The sequence below is a fragment of the Magnolia sinica genome, chromosome 1, assembly GCF_029962835.1.
Source record: "Magnolia sinica isolate HGM2019 chromosome 1, MsV1, whole genome shotgun sequence".
Lineage (NCBI taxonomy): Eukaryota > Viridiplantae > Streptophyta > Magnoliopsida > Magnoliales > Magnoliaceae > Magnolia > Magnolia sinica.
In genome coordinates, this window is record NC_080573.1 from 117,849,474 (window position 1) to 117,873,684 (window position 24,211).

At 39.4% G+C, this 24,211-nt stretch overlaps 1 protein-coding gene, 1 non-coding gene and 1 pseudogene across 4 annotated transcripts; all 3 read right to left on the reverse strand.

The window, feature by feature from the left end:
- Positions 1 to 4,317: 4,317 nt before the first annotated feature.
- LOC131223784 (small nucleolar RNA R71) lies at positions 4,318 to 4,424 on the reverse strand. The gene has a single exon (XR_009160692.1). It is a non-coding gene; the product is annotated as a small nucleolar RNA R71 (small nucleolar RNA).
- A 9,875-nt stretch (positions 4,425 to 14,299) lies between these two features.
- Positions 14,300 to 16,717, reverse strand: LOC131255465 (histone H2A.1-like). Of its 3 annotated transcripts, XR_009176069.1 has the most exons (4): positions 16,609 to 16,715; positions 16,346 to 16,417; positions 16,181 to 16,260; positions 14,657 to 15,066 (listed from the first exon to the last, which is right to left on the reverse strand). XR_009176069.1 is itself a non-coding variant. In XM_058256195.1 (3 exons), exons 2-3 carry the CDS (start codon positions 14,841 to 14,843, stop codon positions 14,437 to 14,439), a joined length of 318 nt encoding a protein of 105 aa, XP_058112178.1. In that variant the 5' UTR covers positions 14,844 to 15,066; positions 16,181 to 16,330; the 3' UTR covers positions 14,300 to 14,436. The 3 variants fall into 3 exon arrangements, 1 of the variants encoding a protein (XP_058112178.1); XM_058256195.1 differs by lacking the exons at positions 16,346 to 16,417; positions 16,609 to 16,715 and having other exon boundaries at positions 14,300 to 14,680; positions 14,770 to 15,066; positions 16,181 to 16,330; XR_009176072.1 differs by lacking the exon at positions 16,346 to 16,417 and having other exon boundaries at positions 16,609 to 16,717.
- A 567-nt stretch (positions 16,718 to 17,284) lies between these two features.
- Positions 17,285 to 22,274, reverse strand: LOC131248630 (uncharacterized; annotated as a pseudogene).
- Between the last annotated feature and the right edge of the window lie 1,937 nt (positions 22,275 to 24,211).

Below are 24,211 nucleotides of genomic sequence, written 5' to 3' on the forward strand. Positions count from 1 at the left end.
CACCACATTATAACCGACATGATGAATGACCCAAATACACACACCAAGGGTAGAGGGGACTGTTAGATCTGTATTGCGGAATTGACGGATCATCTATGCACCAATAATAGAGATTCAACACAATGATGTTAGGTGTACCAGATTAGGAAGACATTCTCAATTCCTCATGGCCGACTAGAATCTTAATCTTCCGCACTTCACACCCTTAGGAAAACCTTCAATGGGACAAGGATTTTCTTTATTGTGTTGGTGAGGGGACCAAAACATCTATTTATAGGAAAAAGGGCTAGAAGCTTACCCATCACACTTTTCCCCTCTAGGGTCTCCACACCATAGGTTTCCATATCTGGCTTAATAACTGAGTATAGGGACCATGATTCAAGCGTCCCGCCCCAAACCTATTTACAATGATGACAGTTGTAGTGGGGCCACTGAATCGCTCAATCTAAATAATCCAATAGTAAGATCTAAACCGAAGATCATGTGTGGCCCACCTAATAAGAGTCTTACATTTTTTCACTTGGGCTACGCTGATCTCTGAAAGAAAACAAAATATTTTATTTTAACTGTGAAAATAATTTTGAAAAATGAATTTGCTTTTAAAAGTTCTTAATGGGTGTCCTACTGAATTTCAAAACAATACCATTGGATAATTATGAGCAATGCTTGTCAGATCTGGTCCATCACGACTACAGATATTGAATCATGGCAGTCAACACAATATTTATACATTTCGAAATGTGACGAATCACGGTCACGAATACTAATAGCCTTAACGACATGAATCAAGGATATGGGGTGTGGTATGAAGATTGCACGTTTAATGTGATCACACGTGCCTATCTTTAAGTGGTCCATCTGTACGTGTCACCAAGATACAAACCAAAATTTTGCTTACTCAAAACTGAAAGTGCACACTGAAGAAGATGCAAGATATAAACTGAATAACAGAATCATCAATGCAAATAAAAGAGATCTCTGAAATATTTGTACATAATCGGATCAAAACTAAAAACTCCCACTGCTCAAATACATCCTTGGGATCTACAACTCTCATGTACATCATATTTTCCTTAAAGAACATAATAGGAAGATTTTTAGCAAGAGGATTTGCTATCATATGCCTCGTGCCGATGAGTTCTACAGACATTTGACAATTCCAAACTCTCTCCTTCACAACAAGATACCTAATGTCAATATGCTTTGACATTGATGAATGCTTGTTGTTGTTGGAGAAATTAACTGTAGCTGAACTATCACAATAGATCTTTAATGGTTTCAAGATCATCTGCACAACCCACAAACCAAAGAAAAAACTCTGACGCCAAATCGCTTGACTCGTGGTTTCATGACAAATTACATACTCTACTTTCATGGTAGAAGATGTCATAATCGACTATTTCACGCTCTACCATAAGCTACAATGCACTGTAATCGTTGGTTGATGTTATGGGCCCCACCCATTGTCCATATGAAAAATTCAAACCATTCATCGGATCCATAAAGGCCTGCTCACCAAGTCCTAGGTGACGAAATTTCAATGTACAGCGGATATTGATTTTTAACCGCCCAAACGTAGGACGGACGGCTGAATAAAAACATCCATGGACCACACCGAAATTGATCAAAAAACAGTGATTCCCACCTGGTTTTTCGAGCTGCAACGAATAGACGGAGTGAATTTCTTTGAAATCACTAAACATAGACCCCACCACCATCACACCGTAACCATTACGCATTCTCTGTTCGCGCACGGACGCTGTCCGAGTTTTGCAGACGATTGCATGAGTATGGTGATGATCGGATGGGTAATCCAGACCGTTCATCGTGTAGGCCACTCAAAAACGTCCCAAGGGACAGTATTATTTCAAAAAGAATTACATGAACAGGGGAGTTTAGAGGATCCGATTTGGCTGCGAAAGGAGGGTGCTGCGCAAGCCTTCTCCACCGCCTTTGCTTTCGTAATCCAGCAAACAGGGTCGGCCCTTCCACCTTCCACGGATGGAATCACCATCCCATACATGCTATAAAGAGAGAGATCAGCAAGAGGAAGAGCTATCATCTCTCGGCGGGACGTGAAGCACAAATCCTATCTTGGCTTGGGTTAGACGTGGAGCAGAGAGACAGAGTTTGGTTTTTGTTTTTTTTTTTCTTTTTATTTTTCTTTCTTTTCTTTTGAGATTTAGTTTAATCATGATTATGAGTGGCTAAACCTCTTAGCTAGGGCTAAGAGGTGAAGCATGTAGCATGATAGGAGAAATTATGCGTGTGCCTTTTATTTAGATTGAATGGATTTTGATTTAATTTCATTATGGAAATATTTTTAGTTTTTAATGGTCTGTTGTGACTGAAATTACAATGGGTCTACGATGGCTTTGAGTATTTCTTTTTCCTTATTTTGATTATAACGTCAGGAAGCCATGTTGTTCGCCATCGTCTCCTGAGCATGCTTGGATGTCGGTACCCTTCCTAACCTTCATACATTGTTGATTGGTTAGTAATTAGTTAATTTCGTTATTTACTTTGTCTCATGGGCATGATTTGGTGATGGAATCCATTCTAATTCATACACCTTTCATCTCTTAAAAACTATATCAAAGGAAGTTCAGTCTTGATTGTCATGAAGATGGGACTCTAAGTCCAGTTGAGTTCTTAAAACCGGCATAAGATCTCCCTGATCTCTACAAGTGGATCCTCTGAATCCCTAGTTTCTTATCTCTGAGTTTTTACATTAATCTCTCACCATTATTCATCAATTTATATTTGATTTAGATTTCATCTTAGGCTAGTTCTATTTCTACCTAGTTTCAGATTACGTACAGGTATCCGTCCCTTGGGATTCGACCTCGGTCTCACCGAGTTTATTACTACATCACAACCCTATACTTGGGGAGTGAACAAGTTTTTGGCGCCGTTGCCGGGAATTGACGGTTACATTTTTCTGAAATTAACTAGTTTTAGGATTAGTTTAAAATTAAGTTTAGATTTTTCTGATTTCTAGAAACTAACCTGTTTTCCTGTTTTGTAGGATCCTGACATAAACTTCTAAATTGGTAATCCCTTTCTAATTCTTCTACTTTTTCTAATTTTAGAATTAGGGTTTGAGTTTTAGAAATTTTCTAATTCTAGTATTTTTCTATTTTTAGGAAATAGTTTATTTTTAGAAACCTTCCTCTTTTGTTTTTAGAAACTAGGTTAGTTATTTCCTTTTTAGAAATTCTTTCTAATTTTAGAAACTTTTTAATTCTAGGCCTTCTTTTTAGAAACTAACTTAGCTTCTAGGTTTAGGGAACTTTCCTTTTTAGAAACTAATCTCTTTTGTTTTCTTTTATAGGATCTTAAGATAGGAACTTCTCATTTAGTATCATCTTTCTAACTTCTCCTCTTACTTTCTGTACTTTTCTAATTTTAGATTTAGATTCTTCTTTTAAGTAACTTTCTATTTTGTAGTTTTAGAAATTTTTTCCTTTTCTTAGAAACTAACTTTCTATTTTTATTTTTAGTAACTTTCTAATTCTAACTCTTTTAGAATCTAACTTTGGGTTCCTAATTTATTTTTAGAAATTTTCTACTTGTAGATTTTTTTGTTTAGAAACTAACTTTCCTTTTTTGTAGGCTTTTAAGATAGAAATTTCTAATTTGGTTTTTAACTTAGGGATTCCAATTTGATAACTCCTTTCCAACCCTCTCTTTCTTTCTAGATTTTCTTTTCCTTTCTTAGGATTAGGTTTCAAATTTGATTGAGGGCTATGAGTGTTTCATGCCCAAGTGGGCCCGTGACAACACTCGACGTCTCTTGACTGAAGGAGGATTGGTTGAGGGGTTAACTATCCATCGTAGGACTAAACATCACTCGAAATTCCCTGAGTTATTTGAAGTGATGGCTGAGAATCAACCTATTCTACCTCAACTCAGGGTGAAGGACATTCAGGACGAGAATGAGGTGCATTAAGCACCCCACCTCGTACTTTATGAGATTATTTACAACTAGTAGGGCTGAGTAAGCCCTCATGCATAATTTTTCCTTAAAATACAGGATATATGGACATCAAGCCAGGGGTTATCCAACTCCTTCCTAAGTTCTATGGGCTTGAATCTGAAGAACCATATCTACATTTGAAAGAGTTTGATGAGATCATAGCCACTTTATATTTTCAAAATGTGTCTGAGGACACAGTCAGGCTGAAACTCTTTCCTTTTTCCTTGAAGGAGAAGGCTAAGACGTGGTTACATTCACTGCGTCCTAGATCCATTGACAAATGGAATGATATGCAAAGGGAATTTATAAAGAAATTTTTTCCACATCATAAAACGATTATCCTTAGAAAAGCAATCATTAACTTCACCCAAAAGGAGGATGAAACATTTTACCAATGTTGGGAAAGGTTCAAGGATTTGGTCAGTTCATGCCCACAACATGGCTTTGAAATGTGGCGCATTACAAATTTCTTCTATGATAGACTGACACCTTCCATGCGCCAAATGGTCGAGACAATGTGTAATGGAGAATTCATTAATAAAAATGTTGACGAGGTATAGGATTACCTCGATAGTCTTACTGAAAAAACACAATCATGGGACTATTACCCAAAATCGAACACCACGTCTAGGCCGACTCAATCTAAGGAGAAAGGTGGATTGTATCTTTTAAAAGAAGAGGATGATCTCAAGTATAAAGTAACTACGCTCATAAGAAAAGTTGAGGCCATGGAAGGAAAGAAGGATAAGGTTAATGAAAGTGTTTACGGCATCTGTGATTGCAACATTCATACAACTGAAAATTGTCCTACGATACCCGCCTTTCGAGAAGTGTTGAATGAACAATCCAATGCCGTAAATACTTATCAAAGACCTTTCAATGGACCGACCTCTAATACGTACAATCCTGGTTGGAAAAATCATCCAAACTTTAGTTGGAGAAATGGACAAATTGCTACCCCTCAAAGTTTCTTCAATCAAAATCCAAATCAGGGGAAACCTCAAGAAGAACCGGTTCAAAATTCCATGCAAGAGCTGACCCAGGCAATGCGAGATTTTATGCAAAAGATGGATTCACGTATGACAGTTATAGAAAAGGGGATACTTCCTGCATAATTGCTCTCCAATCCTAAACCACAGTACAAGATAAGTAATCCCAGCTCTTCAAATCAAATGGAGCACGCTAAATCCATCACCACTCTTAGGAGTGGGAAGATCATTGATAAAACCCTTCCGGTTAGGCTCGAAAAGCCTTAAGAACCAGAAGAGGACAACAATGATGGATCTAGTGATGCCCCACAAAAATTAGAATTGGAACTTATAAAAAAGCCAGTTGCTCCATTTTTCCAATGGTTGGTCGCACCAAAACCTCTCTCTAACTCTCAGGATATCCTAGAGGTATTAAAACAAGTGAAAGTCAACATTCCTCTACTTGATGCCGTTAAACAGATACCTTCATATGCCAAATTTCTGAAAGACTTATGCATAACCAAACGACGGCAGAGTATTCAAAAGAAGATCTTAACTGAGAAAGTGAGTGCCATCCTAAAGCAAGACGTGCCACAGAAATTCAAAGATCCCGGTAGCCCAACCATATCATGTGTAATCAAGGACCATCGAATTGATCACGCACTTCTTGACTTAGGAGCGAGCGTCAATCTGATTCCCTACTCAGTATACAAATAGTTAGGTTTGGGTGAATTAAAACCCACCCTAACCACACTACAACTTGCTGATTGCTCTGTTCGTGTACCAGGAGGGATAATTGAGGATGTGTTGGTCCAAGTTGATAGATTTTACTACCCTATAAATTTTATCATCCTGGACATCGAACCCATCAATAACATGAGCACTTAGATTCTCGTCATTCTTGGTCGCCCATTCCTTGCCACTTCAAACGCAATTATCAATTGCAGGAATGGTGTCATGACTATGTCTTTTAGAAATATGACATTGGAGTCAAACATCTTTTTCAATAACGGCAGAAACTTAGAGGATGATGACGATTTTCACGACATTAACATGATTGACTCTTTAGTGGAAGATACGACACCTCTGACCTTATCCTCTGACCCTCTAGAGACGTGCTTGGCCCACTCCCATGATTTTAATGATGACATGATTAGGGAGACATGTGCCTTGCTTGATACTGCACCGGTACTTGAAGTTAACCGGTGGAGGCCACAATTTGAAGAGTTGCCCCAAACTGATGTAGTGCCTCTACCGTCTAACCTCAAGTCACCGAAGCTTGACCTAAAACCTTTGCCCTCTGATTTGAAATATGTCTATTTAGGTCAAGATGAGACATACCCGGTGGTGATCTCTGCCCACTTGGAGAAAGAACAGGAGAGTATGCTCATATCTACTCTCATTGAGCATAAGGGAGCCCTTGGATGGACGATAGCGGACCTCAAGAGAATCGACCCCTCAATTTGTACTCAATACCGCATATATCTTGAGGATAATACGAAGACCGCTTGGCAATCACAACGTAGACTAAATCCAAACATAAGGGAAGTAGTTAAGGCCGAGGTTCTTAAACTATTGGATGTGGGTATCATATACCCCATATCCGATAGTCAATGGGTGAGTCCAACTTAGGTAGTTCCTAAGAAGTCCAGGATCACCATCGTAGCCAATACCAATAATGAACTCATGCCAACTAGAGTTACTACTGGTTGGAGAATGTGCATTGACTTTAGGAAGCTGAATACCGTTACGAGGAAGGACCACTTTCCTTTGCCCTTCATTGATCAAATCTTGGAAAGACTAGCTGGTCATTCCTATTACTGTTTCCTTGATGGGTATTCGGGCTACAATCAGATTGAAATCGCCCCTGAGGACCAAAAAAAGACCACATTTACATGTCCCCACGGCACCTTTGCCTACAGAAGGATACCATTCAGATTATGTAATGCCCCTGCCACCTTTTAGTGATGTATGATGAGTATCTTTTCTGACATGGTGGGGAAATATCTAGAGATCTTCATGGACGATTTCTCTATTTTCAGTTTATCTTTCAGCGAGTGCTTAGAGAGTCTTAAATGTGTGCTGAAAAGATGTGAAGAAAAGAACTTTGTACTTAATTGGGAGAAGTGTCATTTCATGGTTCATAAGGGAATTGTCCTTGGACATATTATCTCGTCCAAAGGAATCGAGGTGGATAAGGTAAAAATTGATCTTATCTCTAACCTACCTCCACCCAAGAACATACGGGACGTGCGATCCTTCTTAGGACACGCTGGGTTTTACAGAAGATTCATAAAGGACTTTAGTCTCATCTCCCGTCCTTTATGTAATCTACTTCAAAAGGATACACCATACGAGTGGACTGAGCCATGTCAGGAAGCTTTCACTAAGTTTAAGGGTATATTGACTAGTGCACCCATCATACAACCACCTGACTGGAGCCTTCCTTTTGAGCTTATGTGCGACGCTTCTGATAATGCTCTTAGAGCAGTTCTAGGGCAGAGAAAAGATAAGAAGCCTTACGTCATTCATTATGCGAGTAGGACTCGAAATCCTACCCAAGTGAACTACTCGACTACGGAAAAGGAACTCTTAGCCAAAGTGTTCACCTTGGACAAATTTAGGTCCTATCTGATTGGATCCAATATCATTATCTACACAGATCATGCGGCACTCAAGTATCTTCTTTCTAAGAATGATTCTAAGCCCCGCCTGATAAGATGAATCCTTCTACTCCAAGAATTTAATTTGGAAATTAAAGATAAAAAGGGAGTAGAGAACGTAGTGGCCGATCACCTTTCTCGCCTTAATACCTCTGATTCCCTTGATGCGACCCATATCAATGATATGTTCCCTGATGAACAACTGTTCAAAGTCTCCCATTCACCTTGGTTTGCTGATATTGCTAATTATCTTGCCACAGGTTCCATACCGACACATTGGACTGCACAAGATAAGAAGAAATTCTTTACTAAGGTACGTAACTTTTTCTGGGACAATCCATGTCTATTTAAATATTGCCCAGACCAAATCCTAAGAAGATGTGTGCCAGACGATGAGCATCAGAGTGTCATCTCCTTTTGTCACTCACAGGCCTGTGGTGGTCACTTTTCTGCCAAAAAGACCACAGCCAAGATTTTGCAGTGTGACTTTTACTGACCCACTATGTTCAGGGACACTCATGAGTTTTGCAAAGCTTGTGAGCGTTGTCAAAAATTGGGAGCGTTGTCCCATCGAAATATAATGCCCTTGAATCCCATTCTTATCATCGAGGCATTTGATTGATGGGGCATTGATTTCATGAGACCATTCCTCCAATCTTTTGGAAATCTATATATTTTGCTCACTGCAGACTATGTCACTAAATGGGTTGAAACAATTCCGTGTCGGAATAATGACCATCGCATGGTCATTAAATTCCTAAAAGAGAACATCCTTTCCCGATTCGGAACGCCTCAAGCATCATTAGTGATGGGGGTTCACACTTTTGTAATAGGTCATTCGAGAGTTTAATGAAGAAATACGGTATCTCTTATAAGGTGAACACCCCATATCACCCACAGACAAGTGGGCAAGTTGAGATTTCTAATAGGGAGATCAAACACATTTTGGAGAAAACGGTTAACCCTGACCGTAAGGATTGGTCAATCCGATTGACCGATGCCTTATGGGCTTACTGTACTGCGTTTAAAATCCCTATTGGAATGTCTCCCTTTAGACTTGTCTCGGGAAGGCTTGCTACTTGTGGAGTTGGAACATAGAGCCTACTGGGCAATCAAAAAATTGAATTTTAATCTGGACAACGCTAGCTCGCTATGTAAACTTCAGTTGAATGAATTCGAAGAAATCCGGAACGACGCATACGAGAACTCGAGAATTTATAAGGACAAAATGAAAGCGTTTCATGATCAACGTATTCTATGAAAATCATTCACACCTGGTCAGAAAGTCCTTTTGTATAATTCTCGATTACATCTCTTTCCAGGTAAGCTTCGATCTCGTTGGACTAGCCCTTACATTGTGGTCACTGCATATCCTCATGGGACCGTTGAGATAAGAGATCTGGACAATGGCAAGGAGTTTAAAGTAAATGGACATCGCTTAAAACCATTTGTCAAGAAATTTGATTCAGAGGACATGTCCATACCTCTGACTGATCCTGTTTAACAGGATTAATCTCCTAGTCTGATGGAGGTATAGGTAAGTTTCCTGTTTTCATAGGACTAAGGTAGTTTGCTTTATGTTGTTCTAGGTTAATTTGCTTTCTACATTGTTTTATGATAGTTTTCTTTTGTTGGTTTCTCTCTTGTGCTAACTTGCTTTTATACTGAGATCTTTCTGTAAAAGCTTCTTGAATCCCTCGTCCAGGTACAATCTTCCCATCACTTCTCATTTACTTTCATTATCTCATGTACATTGCAAACATATCTTTTACATTGAGGAGAATGTAGATTTTTAGTTGGGGGTTGGAGATTAGGCTACCTAATCAGTGTTTTCTTGGTCTTGAGCAGAAATTGTGAAAATTTTTAAATTTTTCTAGAATTTCGTATGAATTCGAAGTGATTTTGACGGCCATCTTGGATTTAGAATTACAAGATAAGTGATGTTGGAAATTTATGACTCTTGGATTCAGCTATTTGTTAGATTTCACAATTAAGTTCGAATTATTAATCCATGGTTGGAGGTTTTAAATATTGATTGAGTCATGATTTCACAAAACACATCTCGCTTGCACATTAAGGGTTCAGTTCGATATTGAAGGATTAACTTGGTAATCACTAAACATGAAAGGAACCAACTTGAGAAAATTGAATGGATTGGGCGAACAGTGTTTACCATAGGTTTGCTCCCTATAAGTGAGGATTCGATTCCCCATGGATGATATTTGAAAAAGAGTTGGGTGTACAGTCTTTACCATCAGTTTGCTCCCTATAGGTGAGGATTTGATTCCCCTTCTTGGTGTTACTTTTAATGAAAAAATCAAAAATTAAAAGAATGAAAAGATGATGTGTGAGGCAAGTTTTGGTTATCATGAATTCTCTTATTGGTTACCAATGATATCCTTAAATAGAGAAGTGAATTTTAATGTTGATAAGTCAAGATTAGACTATACATCCATGGAATTCAATGTTTAGAATTGTTCTAATTGATGGACTAATATTTTGAACTTAATTATGAAGTTTACCGTGTGCTTGAGTCTAGGAGAGAATTATGCCCAACATTCATGAATCTTAAATTTTTCGTATCTAAATCATTTTTCAAAATATCACTCGGTTTCACAGGAATTGTCTCGTAATTCTCAACTTATTTTTCGCATACCTTGCTCGGGACTAGCAAAATGCTGGTTGAGGGTTATGTAGAGGGTCAAATATTGCATATCAGACCCCAGTTATTGCCTGGATTTACAAACATAGTACTGTTTAACGGCCCAATTTAATCGTGTTTGTAATGTAGAGTGTATTTACGAGTTTGGATTGAAATAGGATGTTAAAAATAGGGATTTAACACCCATGAGTCACCAAGGCAAGGGACGGACTCCAGGGGACCAAGATCAACAAATTTACATGCCAGAGACCCGAGAATTTCGAGAAACTGAAGCTCTAGTGGCCTGAAATTGGTACAGAATACAAGATCACAGGGTTCCCACCATCCGTTCAGCTCGAAACTTCATATATGGCCTGAAGACCTTAAATAAGCCGTACACGTCAAATTTCAGTAATTGGATACCTATGGAAGTGGTCCAACGGTCAGATCATCCTATGAATTACTGATCTGAGGCCCACCTGATATTCAAATATGCTTCAAACTCAGGCTTTATCCATTATATGATATGAGAAAAGATGTGAACGGAACGGATTTCTCACGACCATCATGATGATGGCCCATGAGCATCGCATGTATAGAGAGTGTATGTGCACTCAACGTGCACCGGATGGAGAAACCTGGTCAAAGTCGGTGTTGACCGACTTCTTACACAAAAACGGCAACTGCCGTTACAGCGAAGTTGCGCTATAATCGTCGGTTGATGTTGTGGGCCCCACCCATTGTCCATATGAAAAATCCAAACCATTCATCGGATCCATAAAGGTCCGCTCACCAAGTCCTAGGTGACGAAATTTCAATGTACAGCGAATATTGATTTTTAACCGCCCAAACATAGGACGGACAGCTGAATGAAAACATCCATGGACCACACCGAAATTGATCCAAAAACAGTGATTCCCACCTGGTTTTTCGAGCTGCAACGAATAGACGGAGTGGATTTCTTTGAAATCACCGAACATAGACTCCACCACCATCACAGCGTAACCATTACGCATTCTCTGTTCGCGCCCAGACGCTATCCGAGTTTTGCGGATGATTGCATGAGTATGGTGATGATCGGATGGGTAATCCAGACCGTCCATCGTGTAGGCCACTCAAAAACATCCCAAGGGATAGTATTATTTCGGAAAGAATCACATGAACAGGGGAGTTTAGAGGATTCGATTTGGCTGCGAAAGTAGGGTGCTGCGCAAGCCTTCTCCACCGCCTTTGCTTTTGCAATCCAGCAAACAGGGTCGGCCCTTCCACCTTCCACGGACGGAATCACCATCCCATACATGCTATAAAGAGAGAGATCAGCAAGAGGAAGAGCTATCATCTCTCGGCGGGACGTGAAGCACAAATCCTATCTTGGCTTGGGTTAGACGTGGAGCAGAGAGACAGAGTTTGGTTTTTATTTTTTTTTCTTTTTGTTTTTCTTTCTTTTCTTTTGAGATTTAGTTTAATCATGATTATGAGTGGCTAAACCTCTTAGCTAGGGCTAAGAGGTGAAGCTTGTAGCGTGATGGGAGAAATTATGCGTGTGCCTTTTATTTAGATTGAAGGGATTTTGATTTAATTTCATTATGGAAATATTTTTAGTTTTTAATGGTCTGTTGTGACTGAAATTACAATGGGTCTGCGATGGCTTTGAGTATTTCTTTTTCCTTATTTTGATTATGACGTCAGGAAGCCCTGTTGTTCGCCATCGTCTCATGGGCATGGTTGGATGTCGGTACCCTTCCTAACCTTCATACATTGTTGATTGGTTAGTAATTAGTTAATTCTGTTGTTTACTTTGTCTCATGGGCATGGTTTAGTGATGGAATCCATTCTAATTCATACACCTTTCATCTTTTAAAAACTATATCAAAGGAAGTTCAGTCTTGATTTTCATGAAGATGGGACTCTAAGTCCAGTTGAGTTCTTGAAACAGGCATAAGATCTCCCAGATCTCTACAAGTGGATCCTCTGAATCCCTAGTTTCTTATCTCTGAGTTTTTACATTAATCTCTCACCATTATTCATCAATTTATATTTGATTTAGATTTCATCTTAGGCTAGTTCTATTTCTACCTAGTTTCAGATTACGTACAGGTATCCGTCCCTTGGGATTCGACCTCGGTCTCAACGAGTTTATTACTACATCACAACCCTATACTTGGGGAGTGAACACAAAGCCTGGCCGTTTGAAACACTCAAACAGTCCCCATCAAAGACCAGCAGACCCAAAGAAAAATGTTTCGTCTCATCTCTGCTTCAACAAGGTTGGGAAACCCTAGCCGCCGCCATGCTTTGGTGGGGACCCTATCCGCCACACCCCCGTCACCACCATACTAAACCCAAAACGCCGCTAGAACGGTCGAAGAAGAAAAAGGGAAATGACATCCACCATTGCTGCTGCCGCTGGACAGCCGCTGATAGATGACGCTGCCTTCTTCTACAGAGAGGATGACAAGGCCAAGACTGTCGGAAAAACAGAGATGGGTTTCTCCAGATGCGGCAAACATTAATGGCTTTCGGCATTGCTGAAAGAGGAAAGGGATTTTGAAGAGGAGGGTTTCTTTTTCACCTTTTTTTTTATACTGATTGTTGCTGTCAACAATCTACGGCCACGGTGGTGGGGTTGTCGGCTTTCATGGCTGTCGCCATTGATAGGCAGGGCTGCAAACCATGGTCACACCATCCAAGGCTTCGGATTGCTTGATCGCCAATTGCGGCACTCGCTGAATTCCGGCTACGCGATAAAATCTAGCCCATAAATATTCCATATGAGAAGCGATAATGGAGAAAATCCAGAATCGCTGTGAAATCTACCAGATTGAAGCATAAAAGGCTATGATACCAACAGTTAGATTTGTGTTGCGGAATCGACGGATCGTCTATGCATCAATAATAGAGATTCAACACAATAATCTTAAGGCATACCTGATTGGGAAGACATTCCCGATTCCTCCATGTAGCCGACTGAAATCTTGATCTTCCGCACCTCACACCCTTGGGAGAACATTCAAAGGGACTAACTTTTTCTCTCGTGTTGGTGAGGAGAACATCTATTGATAGGAAAGACGGCTAGAAACTTACCCATCATACTTCTCCCCTGTAAGTTCTCCACACCGTTGGTTTCCATATTTGACTTAATAACTATGTATAGGGACCACGGTTTAAACATCCTGCCCTGAACCTATTTACAATGATCACAACTATAGTGGAGTCCATAGAATCGTTCAATATGAATAATCCAACGGTCAAATCTAAACCAAAGATCATGTGTGGCCCACTTGATAAGAGTCTTACAGTGACATCTCTTAGTAGGAAACTCCGTTCCACCCACGCATGTCAATCACCTCAGATTACTCCTATGCAAACCTAGGCAATGATCTAGGTCACATGAGACAATCATCATGAAATGTTAATAATCTAATGAATAAATGTATAAGTAACAGGATTAGTCTGATGGGGCTATACAAAATCTGACAAAGTCAATCTTGAGAATCATTCTAATGCAATTTCTTTGTGATGGGCCCTATTCCGTTGTCCCACACCCATGTCAGTTTGGCATGTGATTAGCATAACAACATTAATGATACCCACTGCCTTCTACATGTGCTCATGTGACACACCTCCCTAGTTACAGTAGAGAAGGTCTAATAATTTATTATCCATCATGTGAGGAGCACTCTTCATTGTCACACTACACCAAAATCGTCATTTAGGAACAGTTGTAAACCGTTCCTAAATGAGGCGTCGCAGAAAAACAGGAACGGTTTAGAACCGTTTTGGATACCGTTTCAAATTTCAGGGACGGTACTTTAGGAACGGTTTTAAACCGTTCCGTTGCCAACGGTCAGATATTTGGAACAGTTTCTTTAGGATAAATTTAAAATCCCGCTTTTTTTTTTATTATTATTATTTTTAAAACCTAGAGAAACTTCATTGGTGGAGATCCAATGATAACATCTATTGCATCCTTTCGCTGAAGCACATGCATCTAAACCTCGACAGTAAGATTATTTAAAAAATAGAAAAAAAAAAAAAAAGAGCAGCAAAGACCATCCCAACATCAAAACCAAAATTACAAATTTGAAGAAATTCCCAAAAAATCCATTAAATAAGAATTACAATGTGGGGCCCAAGCATTCATCCCAACCCAATCAATCCTTCTTTGGAGATTTTGAAGCTTCCTTAAGACTTCTTAGGCAAGAGAACAGAGTTTATGTTTGGCAAAACACCACCACTTGAAATTGTCACACTAGCAAGCAATTTCCCAAGCATATCATTTCTGACAGCCAAAAGAACATGCCTTGGAATGATGCGGGACTTCTTATTGTCTCTAGCAGCATTCCCAGCCAGCTCCAAAACCTCAGCTGCCAAGTACTCAAGAACAGTAGCCAAATAGACAAGATTCATGCAAGCTTGTGCCATCAGCCTGTAGTAGTTGAAAGATCATTAGATAAAATATAAAATCGCAGTTGCCAAAAAGTATTATTCTCATAATAAAAAAGGATTTATGCATACCGGGGCAGGTACGATGTTTCTGTCAGCAATCTTCTAAGCATTGTAAGCATGAGATTTGGACATCTAAGTAACATTAATCAGTGCATATTAGAGATGCAAAGACACGACTCTTTCAGGTACGCCATATGTACAGGAACGCTTACATCCAGCTTGAAGATGCAACTAACAGGACATTTTCATTTTTTAGCTGATGGCAAGAGACAATGATGCAATGCACCTCTAATCGAAGGGGTCAATTCAAGGATCATGCTCGCTTGCCATTGTCATCCCCGTGCAAAGGCATGTAGGACACATGACCTGCAACAAAAGAAAACCCCCTCCAAAATACCCTCGATAGAGATGGAAGTACTAGTACCAAGGCCTCGACTAATCAGATAATATAACATAAGAGATGGTCCAATTTCTTTATAGTATCTCATGAAGACTAAGTACAAATACAATAAAATTGTCATGCTCAGATCATAACATGCAATTAATGCCATAATTCTGGAGAAATTGCAAACATAGGTGTCAGAGCAAAGTTTCAAAAATCCTCCAAACAAATACCAAGTGAAAATAATAGAACTGATGCAAACAATATAAATTTATTTCTACCAAAATAAATGTACCAATACCCCAATTCGAACAGCCTTGGGTCAGCTTTGATGGGAATAAGGCCCACCCTATGGGCTAGGACTTCATCTTGGACCACTGATGTGTTTTTCACAACAAAGACCTTTTCAATAGCAATTGTAGGAAGCTGCATGCGGAGGATACCAGGACTAGAATAAATAAATAAAAGTGATTGTCTATGCCAACCATTCAATGCAACAAAAAACAACTGAGCCAACCATCTCACAAGATAGTTATAAACAAAAAGGAAAAGTAAAGGCATCTAACGCTAACTAGATGATGCAACATCACAACATTAAGCACGTAAGAGGATGGAGACCCTGTGAGAGACTAATGAAAATGAAAGCCAATTTCGAATATGAAAAAGAGAACCAACTGAGAACAGTTGAACCAAGAATGGAAGACAATTCTAGAAGAATGCAATTTGCTAAGAAACCATGACAGGTGTGCTGTGTCCAACTCACAAGTGAGATAAATGGGACCTTCTTGCTCTCATCTCAGTTGTGATTTGTAGCATCAAAAGTGAGAAATGGCAGCCTGCATAAAGGCCGGTTATGTTTTCCACTCTGCCCCAAACAACAAGAGTATTGCCTGTTGAAATGTCCTCACACTGTATTGAAATAACCATGACAAAGTAGTGCAAGCAAACATCAATTCACTGAAAACATATGATAGAGAATCCCTCCTGAATAGGGATTCAAATTGGTAGGTATGACTGATTGATGAGTCCATAGCCTTCCAAAAAAAAAAAAAATGAACAGCTCCATAGTCTTCAAAATGATAGCTTCTTATATAGTACCCATTTGGGAATGAGATCCTGCAAAATTAGGCAGGCCCCATAACCTCCACATCAGATTCTGTCACACAAAGGCAGTTTCCCTGCATAATCACAATTATTTTAAGTTGGAAAAAGAAACTAAATGATTGAAAATTGTTATTGAAAGGAGAAAAGAGCTGCTAGCACCTTCAAATCTGACATGGAGGGCATGGGTTGTCAAAATTGAGATTAGAGCTTAATCCTGATTCTGCAGGATCCCTGTACAAAAATACTAATTTCACAAGGACAAAAAAAATAAATAAAATAAAAAAAAAAAAAAAAAAAAACACTAACAATGGTCACGATGATAGAAGCATGATTTCACATGAGCTAAAACCATGTCATATAATATTCTTATAATAAGCAGCACCAAAGTCACAAGGGTGGGTATTTGGACTATTAGAACTTACATTAGACCCATTTTTTTGGCAAATGTGATGCTTGATGGTTGCCCTGATTGCTTGTTGTGGAATCTTCATAGAAGAAATAAAGGTAGTATATGAGCCAAGTGTTTTTTCATGAGGGGTGATCTTCACAGAGCGCACACCACACATACATAGAGCGCATGCCACACACACACACACAGAGCAAATAACAAGAAAAACTTCAAGCTTCCCCCCCCCCCCCACAAAAAAAAAAAAAAAAAAAAGCCTTGTCAAATGTGTCCCATGAGGGGCGATCTTTTGACAAATGGGATTTCATTATTACATGATTCAATCACTCCAAGCTACAAAAAATTCATCTAGATTTTAAAACTCTAGTCATAAAGATATAGAGAGAGATCTGTTTGAATACTTAACAGAGAGAGAGAGAGAGAGAGAGAGAGAGAGAGAGAGAGAGAGAGATTACATAACATACAATGCATGTAAAACTGTGGACCACGAACCTGGGTTTGACCAATAACCTTGTTCTGTTATTTGACCAAAACCACTATCTATAAAAACTTGCAACTCCAAGTGAAGAATGATACACTGGTAATTAGCATACATGGCAACAGAAAAATCCAGTAGAACCACACAATCATGAGAAGGTATTTATTCTATTCATCAAACTCCACAAGAATGTGCCATTACATGATAAGGAAGCTTACGTGGAATGGTTGCAAAGCAGGACATAGCATCAGATAATATGGAAGAGGAGAATAGGAGAGAAGTCTTGGTACACAGCCAGAAGGGAAACCTTCATATACATACATATGAATGCAGTTAAATACACTGATAAAAAATATTCACACTTTCGCATGATTGGATATGCATAGTGTGGTGGTGGACGTACCATATGCTTCCATGTCTCCATCAGTCCTTTAAGCAGATGACTGCACAAAGGGTTGCAAATGTACGACATCCCTGACCCATCTTGTAGATGTCCCATCTTGTAGCATAGATTCAAGGATATGCATTGCGATCTGTGGTAGAACAACCCGCTTAGTTATGTTTCAACAGAAAAATCAAAACATGAAAATGAAGATCAGTGAAATCTGTGCTACTAGGACTCTCTTAAGTATTAAAAAAAAAAAAAAAAATTGTTGTGTTAGATGCACCAAATTCATGTTGTCCCAGTCGTGGTCCTCTTTGTGGCAAAGCATAGCTTGATATGGACGATCTTTACCATCTGATATCCCCACTGAATTTCAACCGTATAATAACTGTGCAGTTAGGATATGTGATAATTGGATTGGGTACAATTGGGTTCCTCTGGGCATGACTGGTGCCTGCCTTTGTGCTTGGAATGGAGTTGTCCAAAGCAAAAAAGAAGTCTGCTCTATGGAAGCAAAAAGAAGTCCGTCCTATGGCACCTTTCTCTTGCATCCATGGTTTGGTAAATGTGGATAGAAGACAGCAACAGAGTTTTCAACAATCTGTCGGAATCAGTGGAGTTGGTTTTCTAGAAGATCAAAGTTCGGATTATTGAATGAGCCATGGGTTTGCCCAAAACTGAGTTTCCAAGAGACTTGGCTTGGAATATTGCTGAGTTGAGTTGACAGGGCTGAGTTTCGAGTCAAGTCAGCGAGTTTTTGAACTATGATCTTAATCATCTGATCTCGCCCATTAAATGTGGGCCACTAATCGTCTTATTCTTTAAACAGTCCATTTCACAGTCATTGATTCGATAGTTAGTATTATCCGACTGGAGTGATTTCAGAGCAATGCTCCATCTGCATTGGGGACCATACATTTAAACAACCCATGGAAAAACATACAAGGTAAAGACGACAATTGCAGATATGATGCCAAACAGAAGAATAGTAGACTTGAATGAGAAGCTGCAACAAGAAAAGCAAAAAATGAAAGAAGGAAAAAACTGAAGTACCAAGGGTAGATACCTTACCACTTTGGAAAGTTCATTCCCAGTCTCTATACTAGTTAAACAGACTTCCACCATATCACTCTCAATGGCCCACTGAATGACTTCGGGTTCTCTAGCCTTTAATGGCAGATTATTAGCTTTGATTTCAAGAGAGCTATATTCTATGAGGGATCAAATGCTTGAAAAAGATGAACTACCTGGCATAAGATTCCAATGACTGAGAGGGATATTGCTTGGACATTCTCATATATCTCTTCTAGGCTTTGGAACAGTATCATTGGTATTAACAAGTTTGGAACACAGGCTGAAATACGGGAAAAAAGCACAAAATTAGGTTGTCACAAAAGCTGCATTTGAGAATTTGGAATGCAGGTTTTGACAAAATACATTGCAGGAAAATGATTTTTTTCATATGGATGTAAAAATTATTCTATTTTACTCATATTGATGTAAAAATTGGCTGCCCTAGCTAAAACTTTTAAGTGTCCAACAAAAATATGGTTTTGGGGGGACATGAAAGTCCGAATAATGGGAGTGCTTTGGGAAGAAATACAATTTTGGAGAGTTTTAGAGCAGCTGGAAAGCAACTAGGGAGTTGAATCAATGGAACTGCTTGACGAATCGTGTTGCAAAACCTCATGACCTACCTGAAGAGGCTGCATATGGTTTAGCCAAAGAAATCACCCCTTGCACAAAGCACCAAAATGCCACTTGGACAGCTATAATGCAGCTCGGATTATAGCCATCCAAGGAATTCCTCCAGAAAAAATGAGTGAACACCTACTATCCAAAATTCCCAGCCAATAAAGTTATAAAAGCCAGATTTCTTTGCACAAGTCACAGAAATTGAGAGATATTAGTAACTACCAGAAATAATTTTAAAAAAAAAAAAAAAAAAAACCCTATACCATGACAATATTAACTTTTTTGTGTATGTTTGGATGCACTATCATATTGAACTGCAATTACACAGCCCCATGAAGTGGAAATAACCAGATTGTAGTTACCTTCCTTAGCATTCATGTTGAGGGTCCAAATTGGAGTTATGATACCTCTAATTTGACTTATTTTCCTAGTTAATCTTGATTTTGGCTCTTCTATGAACTCCTTCCTAACTTACACTTTGTTTCTTTAAAAAAACTCAATAATGTGATTTACTTCAAAAAAGAAAAGGGAACATGAGATCTTACAGTTGACGAATTTCTGCCTGGTTTCACCGTTAGCTGCAATACTCTGCCACATAGAAACTGCTAAATCATCGAAGACAAAGACAGACCAAGAACAGGCAGTTGAACAAATAATAATAATAATAAAATCGAAGGAGTTATACCTGGAAAAGGGTGAGAAAATTGGCAACATGCTTGGAAGCTCTTATGTTAAGAGTCCCATCTACCATCTTTCTATAGAATTCCACCACCTCCTGTTCCGAGAAACCAAAGACCTTTGCTTTAGAAAAACTCATGCTACACACAAATACAGAATGAAAATGACAAGCAAAAGATACACAGAACCTGCATCAAGATGGTCATTGTAACACAGGAATTGAACAACAAGAATCCAGCCCTGTAGTAGTTGTCTGGATCTTCTTCCCTTCTCTGCCGCCAAGAAAAACCCAAATTGAAAGAACCCAGACCACTAAAATCCTATTCACTAAAAACCCACATCCATTAGAAGAAGAAATAAGATCATTCTTGACCAGATAACTAAATTAGAAAACAGAGAAACCCAAATCAGACAACCTCTAAACTCCTAGAAAACCTCATCTATTTAGGTTTTGTTTGGTGGAAAATTGGATCCAACGCACAGTCGTGTGTTTCTAGTCAAACACCCAAACAATCTTGTTAGGGAGATCTCACTGCAATAGGCTACACTCAACTTCCAACCATTGAAAATCAGTAAAACTCATATTTAAAAAAATAATAATAATAATAACAATGGAAATTTGGGGGAAAACAATTTTATCAGGGAAATACATGAAAAAACCCCATTCATGGTCACATCCGATTAACAGTTTGGAACATGCAAAACGATCAAAACCAAAATCTATAGAAATTTGGGGGAAAACAGAAACTAAGGAAAATCATGGAAATATGGATTCAAGCCTCATGGATGGAATGGATGCAATCCCTAAGCGCACGGACCAGATCCGAACTCTAGCCACTCCACACCTGCGAAATCTGATCCGCACTCTAGCTGTTTCTGTTGAAGGGAGAGGGAGAGGGAGAGGAAGAGAGGGAAATAGAGAGTGAGAGAGAAATAGAGATGGGGAGAGAGATTGTGACGGAGGGAGACAGATGGAGAGAGAGATCGAGAGGGAGAGAGATTGAGAGGGAGATAGATGGAGATCGTGACGGAGGGAGACAGATGGAGAGCGAGATCGAGAGGGAGAGAGATTGAGAGGGAGAGAGATCAAGAGGGAGAGAGATTGAGAGGGAGAGAGATCGAGAGGGAGGGTCGGGAATGGGGAGCGGGAGAGAGGGAGAGATCGCGCACACGAGAGGGCCGGGAGAGTGGGAGAGATCGCATGAGAGGGCCGGGAGGGTAGGGAGATGGGGAGAGAGATCGTGACGGAGGGAGACAGATGGAGAGATAGAGATTGAGAGGGAGAAAGATTGAGAGGGAGAGAGAGATCGAGAGGGAGGGTTGGGAATGGGGAGCGAGAGAGGGAGAGATCGCGCGAGAGAGGGCCGGAAGAGAGGGAGAGATCGCGTGAGAATATGGAGTGAGGGGATTAGGGCTGGAATTAGGGATTTGTATTTGGTTTTGGAACGGAAAAAAATAGTCTAATGTTTGATACGGCTTTAAGCCGTTTTAGAACCAAAGACATATCTGTACCTAAACGGCCTTTTTGGTGTAGTGCCATGAGCCATTAGAAGTGCACTTTTCAATGTTCCAAATTCATCAAACACCATTATCTGTTCAAAAAATATTCCTAGGATGGAGCCTGTAGTATAGAATCCACAATATGAATGGTTCATAACATCATCTAAGATACAAACCTCATCTAAGATGCAAACTGGGGTTGAAAACCCAACCCCAAACGGTGGGCCTCATCCTATCAAGACCCAAAATTAAGTGCACTTGATGCTGAGGCAAAAAAATGTGATCTAATCATATCATTTTTTAAAAAAAGGAATGTTCTTCAACCCCGAGTGTTTTCCTAGGTAACATCATCCCCAACTTTTTCAAGAAACATGGCACAGGTGCAATGAATAAATCAACATGGGAACTTTATTTTGATTGGATAACAAACTCAGCCATAACAATCGAATTGACAACTAAAATACATATTTAGATTTTTATTTTATTTTTATTTTATTTTTTTGTGAGCATTCCAAATAAATGCAGTCATATTAACAGCTAAGTAAATAGCACATGCCACTTGGAAAGAAAAGATAGTGTGCGGCACTCATGTCAGATGTGAATATATGTGTGATTGAGAGACCCAAGATCGGGAACGTCCATTCAGCCAGAACCATATGTATCTTTCTTTTCAATAAATACATTTTTGTAGGCATGAAACATATGAAGCAACATTCATGTAATGTATCCTCCAACACTATCAAATAACTGAAAAGTCGATTCAATGTGCCAGGCTTTCCACCTATTGTTTGTGTGCAGCACCAATGGATAGAGTTTATCTAATAGGTATAATTTTTGAGACAAATACAGCCCTGCTTATAGGCAGACCCATTAGCACATTACCCTGCCACATGCACCGTACAGAGATGGCTCTACCATACTCTAGTTCTTCCGGCTCCACCACCATCTCCTTCTTAAATGATCATCCATGGGGACCCCCCTACAAATGGCTATGATCTCGTGGACGCATTCCACATAGGCATGTGTGATGGTGTTCATGTTTTGTGCTTGAAGAAGTGCATTTAGAAATGGCATTTCTGATGGGCAAAATGTGATTATCGTCCTTCAGTATTCACAATGAGGAAGCACCCCTCTAATGGCAGTTGCATCCCTCTCCGGTCCAACTTAAAACTAACATGATCCAATTTGGAGGCCCATTGATCATGCTTTAGGTAATCCGGACCACTGGTCCATTGCGTCCCACCATGGACTGGATCAACCCCAAGGAACCTCCTCAACAGGACAATCACAATCTTCCCATTAGTACCCTACGAAAAAGGACAATTAAGAAGAGAAATACAGCAACAAGGTCCAAATATTAACGGGTAGGATCTACCAATCTGGGAGATTTTTGGGGCATGGTCCATCCACATAGGGACACAATAGAAAAATGGTCTGGATTACTAAAGCATGGGCCCCACATTTTAGGATTTAAAACCCACACAAGACTGTTGAAAGCCTCCTCCGGTATGCCATACATACTCCAATCAAAGACATAATTCCTCATAAAGGGTAAGATCATTGCAATCAAAGACATAATTCCTCATACAGGGTAAGATCGTTGCAATTGGCTATTTCTACACTATTAAACTTGTTATTGCAATTCAGTTCGATTGTGCATCCAAACACAGACCAAAACAAGATGACGAAGGAGAGTGATATTGAGACAAAAGGAAAAAAAAAAAAAAAAAAAAGTACCTCTAGAGCCCCAGCCTACACAACGAGAAAAGATGCGAACCAGAATCTTTTGTCTTCGAGGAATTTCGTGTCCATTTTCTTCTTCTGATTATCAACAAAACGAATCCAAAAACCCTTTAAAAAAATAGAAATAATCTATGATTTTATAAGAGCTTGATTTTAAAACAGAGGCGAGGGAACGTGCCTAGAATTGGGAAATCGAGAGAGAGAGGAAGAACGAGAGAGAAGGTTGAGATCGGGAGAGGGAGATCGAAAGAGAGGGTTGAGATCGGGAGAGGGAGATCGAAAGAGGGAGATTGAGAGAGGGAGAGGGAGAGGGAGATCTGTTTTGGCGTTTTGGGCGTTTCGAAGGGTTTAGGGTGTTTTGGCGATGAAAATAATCCAGTAGTCTGCAGCATATTTACATAAATGTGACTCTCGGGCCATGTGGGGTCCACTTAAGGGTTCTAATAGAATCCATTCCATCCATCTGTTTCAAAATAATACAATAAACTATAATAATAAGAAATAAGAAGATCCAACACTCAATAGGGACACAGCAACAAAACAGTGAAAGTAACAACATACAACAACAACTATTCCAGCACGACTGACTACCGTTTCAAAACAGGAACGGCTTAAAGCCGTTTCAGAACCAAAATGCCAACCGTACTAGTTTGGCAATTTTGGTGTAGTGTCGGCTCTTTAAAATGTCACTTTGATTGCATGATCTTATTGATCTGATCAATGCTAAGAGAGCGAATGGTTCATAATGATTACAATAAAGAAGGTTCCATCATTGATTTTGATCATTGATAATGTGGACTCACCTTTCATTGTTGTTAACTCACAAAATTACTTTAATTGGATATTCAAAGTACTTGATCAATGATCATGAAAATCAATGGTTTATATTGTGTACAATGAGATTGTCTAGTCATTGATCTTAACAGGTCATCATGTATGCGTCAGCTTTGATCATTGATGTAGAGCGGGTTGTGGACACTTTGATAGCAAAGATGGACCAAAGAAGGGCCGATCGGAGGCAGAAGTGATCCGGACTTTAAGCACCTTAAAATAGTTGTATCTCACAAACCAGAATGAGTTTTTGGATGTATCATATATGATTTTGGGCGGGAGCAGTTACTTTAGCCAACCAACCCCGCT

Excerpts from the sequence above, each read along its gene's own strand:
- LOC131255465 (XM_058256195.1), bottom strand. The coding sequence starts at position 14,843 with ATGTTACTTAGATGTCCAAATCTCATGCTTACAATGCTTAGAAGATTG. Across the intron at positions 14,681-14,769 it reads GAAACATCGTACCTGCCCCG|GCTGATGGCACAAGCTTGCA; the intron begins GTATGCATAAAT and ends CAACTACTACAG.